Here is a 4,021-nt window from a genome sequence, read left to right as displayed (position 1 = left end):
AAAGCCCTGGTTGGGTTTATTGAGTTGGGAAGGAGGCTGGACTTGATGACCTCCTGAGGTCTCTTCCAGATCTATGATTCTCGGATTCTATACAAGGAGAGAGTATAAAAACTATGTATTTTCGAACTGAAAAAGAGATGACTTGGTGGATAGAAAAAGGGCTAAGTTGTGGAAATAGAAAACCATTCACTCAGCTCCTGGCATGTCTTCTCTCCAGCAAATTATGGGAGCCACCTGTCCTTAGTGTGTCACAGTATGGACCAATGCAGGGAGATCTGGTACCCCCCTCTCTGGATTTGACAGATGATTCAGGAAAGAGGGCTCAGCATCAGTAAGCTCAGCACAGAGGTGAGTCTGAGTTCCAGGAGTGAACATTAAGCCCTTTTCTGAGTAACTATCCATAACAGCCTGTCCCGGATTTGCTTTGTCCTCACCCCATAGATGATCGGGTGTAGCATGGGATGCACCAGAAGGTTCACATTAGCCATGAGGATAAGCACAGGCAGGGGCACATAAGAACCAATCCTCTGCATGAGGGAGACAAAGAGATCTGGGATGTACAAGGCTGAGAGGGCGCAGAGATGAGTCCCACAGGTCCCAAATGCCTTGAACCGAGCATCGTTTGTGGGCAGTCGGAAGATGGTCCTGAGGATCTGGGTGTAGGACACGGCGATTAAAAACCCATCCACACTGGGCACAATGAATGTCACACAGACACTGTAGTAACTACTGGGGCGGATGTCGGCACAGGCCAGGGACACCACAGAAAAGTGCTTGCAGTACGTGTGGGGGATAATGTTGGTTTTGCAGTACGGCCACCGACTCCCCATAATGGGAATGGGAAGTATGATCATGAAGCCACGCAGCACCACAGCTAGGCTGATCTTGGCTACAATGGAATTTGTTAGGATGGTGGAATGTCTCAGGGGATCACAGATGGCCACGTAGCGATCAAAAGCCATGGCCACAAAAATCCCAGACCCTATCACTAAAAAGCAGTGCATAAGGTACAGTTGGGTGAAGCAAGCACCAAAAGCGATCTCTCTAGAATTGAACCAGAAGATGCTCAGGGTTTTGGGCACAATGGATGTGGACAGGGCCAAGTCGGTTACAGCCAGCATGCAGAGGAAATAGTACATGGGCTCATGGAGGCTCTGCTCCCTCTTCACGATGTACAAAATGGTGATGTTCCCCAAGATGGCTACAATGTACATGACACAGAAGGGGATGGAGATCCAGCCATGGGCCGCCTGCAGGCCAGGGATGCCCAGCAGGATGAAGGTGGAGGGGTTGGTGAAATCGGTTGTGTTGGAATCTGACATGGAGTACAGGAGCTGGCTTCCAACGCTGAAAGAGATTGGAGTCTCCTCCAAGTACCCTATATTCCCCTCACTTCCGGTATATGCCCCGTGTCCCAGGTGATGGTTGGAATATTAATACCTGGATGGAGACACAACATCAATATGAGATACTCCATGCACTACAGGAGAATGTTTTCATTTGGGGAAGCAAGTTGGTCGCTCGTCACCCACTGAAAATGACATTTTTCTTATTCAAACAAAGGTATATGACCAGGTACACCTACTAACGCCCAGACCATATTTTGTGGAGCTCCATGTGTCTGTAATTCCAGCTCCCTCATCATCACCAGCAGATAACAAGGGTTTGCCTCCTGCTTCTCATTCCTTGTTCCTCAATGCAATAAACCCAAGCTGCGGAGCCCATCTTGTGGCGAGTCCCTCATTAACTCACATGCTCAGCATCGGAGAGTGGAAAATAATCAAAACAATTGTATCAAGACTTGTGCCAAGGGAAACATCCCAGCTAGAGCCCACCTCAGGGTGTGTCTAAACTACATGGCTCCTTCGACGGAGCCATTTAGATTAGTTCACTCGGCAAAGGGAAATGAAGCTGCGATTGAAATAATCGCGGTTCCATGTAAATCAAAATGGCCACCGCGCTGTGTTGTTCAGCTGCTTCGTCGGCAGACCCTGTTAGCCTTGTTTCACTTTAGACACACCCTCAAAGAGAAGGGCCGATGTCATTGACTGCAGTTCCATGGACCCACCTGCTCTGTCAGCCCCTGTTGTCAAAACCAGGGGACCCTTTGGATGCCTAGGGAATGGGATAGAGAATAAGATGCTCTGGGCATAAACGGGGTTGGTCAGCTAGTTGTAGTGGGTGTAGCAGATAGAAAGGGCAGGCTCCCTGCTTGCCTCATCCCACTCCCACACCCCTTAGAAACATGGCTGCAGGGCGGGTTTTCTTTCAAATCTGTGAGTCCGGAGGGGGTGGGGGAAACCTTTGGGTCTGCTCCTGCCCCCAGCACATTCTCATTGGCCGGTTTCTGGGCACAAACTGGCCAATGCGAGTTCCTCTTTCAAGAACAGGCAGCACAAGGAGCTCCAGAGCACATGGGTGCAGCCAGTGCAGGGGCAGGTTAGGAAAGGAGGTTGATTTCCGGAACGGGCTACTGGCTGATAAGTCTCTTGGCCAGACCCTGGCTCTGACACCCCAAACCCTCCCTTCCCCAACCTTCTACCCTCTATTATTGTCCCCCACTCCACATACCCAAATGCACTGCTCTGCCTTCCTGTACCCATATCCCTTCTCCAATCCAGCTCCCCAAACCTCTGCCCCAGATTATTGGTTCCTCCTGCCATAGCTCACAACCTAAATCCCTGCATCTCCTCCTGTACCCCAATTCCCTGTCTATATTAAGAAGAAACCAAACCCCAGGAGAAGTTTAGCATGATCCTTAGCCAGAGAAAGAAAACCTGCAAATGTTGCTGACAACCTAGATGTGATCAAGCCAAACCTTTGTGTTGCGAGGGGAAGGAAGCCGTATGAGACACAACTAGCACATGAGGTGAGGAAATATTTTCCTGCCCATCAGCATCCGAAGGGGCTATTAAACCACGTCTGCAGGAGAACTTAGAGTTCTGAAGAGGAGTCACGAATGGACAAATCAATCCCACAGCCCACTTGGAACAAGGAGTAAGCAGTCAGGAAACAGCAGAGAGAAAAAGAAGAATGGGAGGAACAATACTGAGATAAACATCACGTCTATAAAAATGGAATTTTCAAAAAGTTTTCCCAAGGTTAGGGAACAATGGAAAGGTTGTTATGGAATCAGTTGAAAATGAATTTCTAGGATTCTAATGAATGCCAGGCAAGCACAGGGTTTTTGGAGACCCCGTCTTGTCCAATCAATCTGATTTCATTCTTGAAGGAGAGCACACATGTGGTTGCTCAAGAGAACTGTTCAGCTGCAATCGACTTTGATTTCACTGAGGCATGGATGGGAGGTGGAAGACGATGCCTGGCTGAGAGACACTTAACTGATGACCAAGCCAAGAATTTCACTGGGAGAGACTCAGGGGCCCTCACGGGAAAAGCTGAGCGAAGCCTGTGGACTGAAAGCTGAAGTCGGACACATTCCTGGGGGATAATAAGGGTGGAAGTGGTGACTAGCCACCGGGACACACAGCCAATGGCGGATGCTTCAGCTCCCCGTCTCTGCAGACCCAGATGGGATGTGTCTGCTTGACATCTTGTGACGGCGTGTTGGGGGTCCCCCGTCTCCTGCACCCCGAAATGGCACAAACAGACTGCACCAGCCGGTGGAATAGAGGAAGTTTATTGCCTTTCCAGGATACAGCACAGCACAGATGTAGTCTGGTCACAGAGCTGGGCTAGGATGCCTCAGGCCCCCTTGAGATGGGGGGAGACTGGGCCCCAAAACTCCAGCCCCTTTCCCTAGGCTGTCTCTTCCATGCTCCCAGACAGCAACTAACTCCCCCTCTTCCAGCCCTGCCCCCCAGCCAGGGCAGCATTCCCCCTTCCTTTGTTCCTCTCCATGGGGGGGTGTCTGGTTCAACAGGTTTGGCGTCACCTTTGCATAATGAGGTTTTCCCTGCTGGGTCTTGCTCCAGACAGCAGAGGTCACCACAGCCCAGCAAGTACCCCCACTACGTCACACACCTTGACTAGACGTGTGAGACACAGCGGCTCAGCTGTA

The 4,021-nt window shown here is 50.4% G+C and overlaps 1 protein-coding gene across 1 annotated transcript; it reads right to left on the bottom strand.

The window, feature by feature from the left end:
* Nucleotides 1-374: 374 nt before the first annotated feature.
* On the bottom strand, nucleotides 375-1,214 carry LOC142831196 (olfactory receptor 52B2-like). Its single transcript, XM_075940747.1, has 2 exons — nucleotides 1,012-1,214; nucleotides 375-921 (listed from the first exon to the last, which is right to left on the bottom strand). Exons 1-2 carry the CDS (start codon nucleotides 1,212-1,214, stop codon nucleotides 375-377), a joined length of 750 nt encoding a protein of 249 aa, XP_075796862.1.
* Between the last annotated feature and the right edge of the window lie 2,807 nt (nucleotides 1,215-4,021).

Source organism: Pelodiscus sinensis, chromosome 1, assembly GCF_049634645.1.
Source record: "Pelodiscus sinensis isolate JC-2024 chromosome 1, ASM4963464v1, whole genome shotgun sequence".
Classification (NCBI taxonomy): Eukaryota; Metazoa; Chordata; order Testudines; family Trionychidae; genus Pelodiscus; species Pelodiscus sinensis.
The sequence above is the reverse complement of the archived record's forward strand: the minus strand, read 5'-3'. Positions and strand labels throughout refer to the sequence as shown.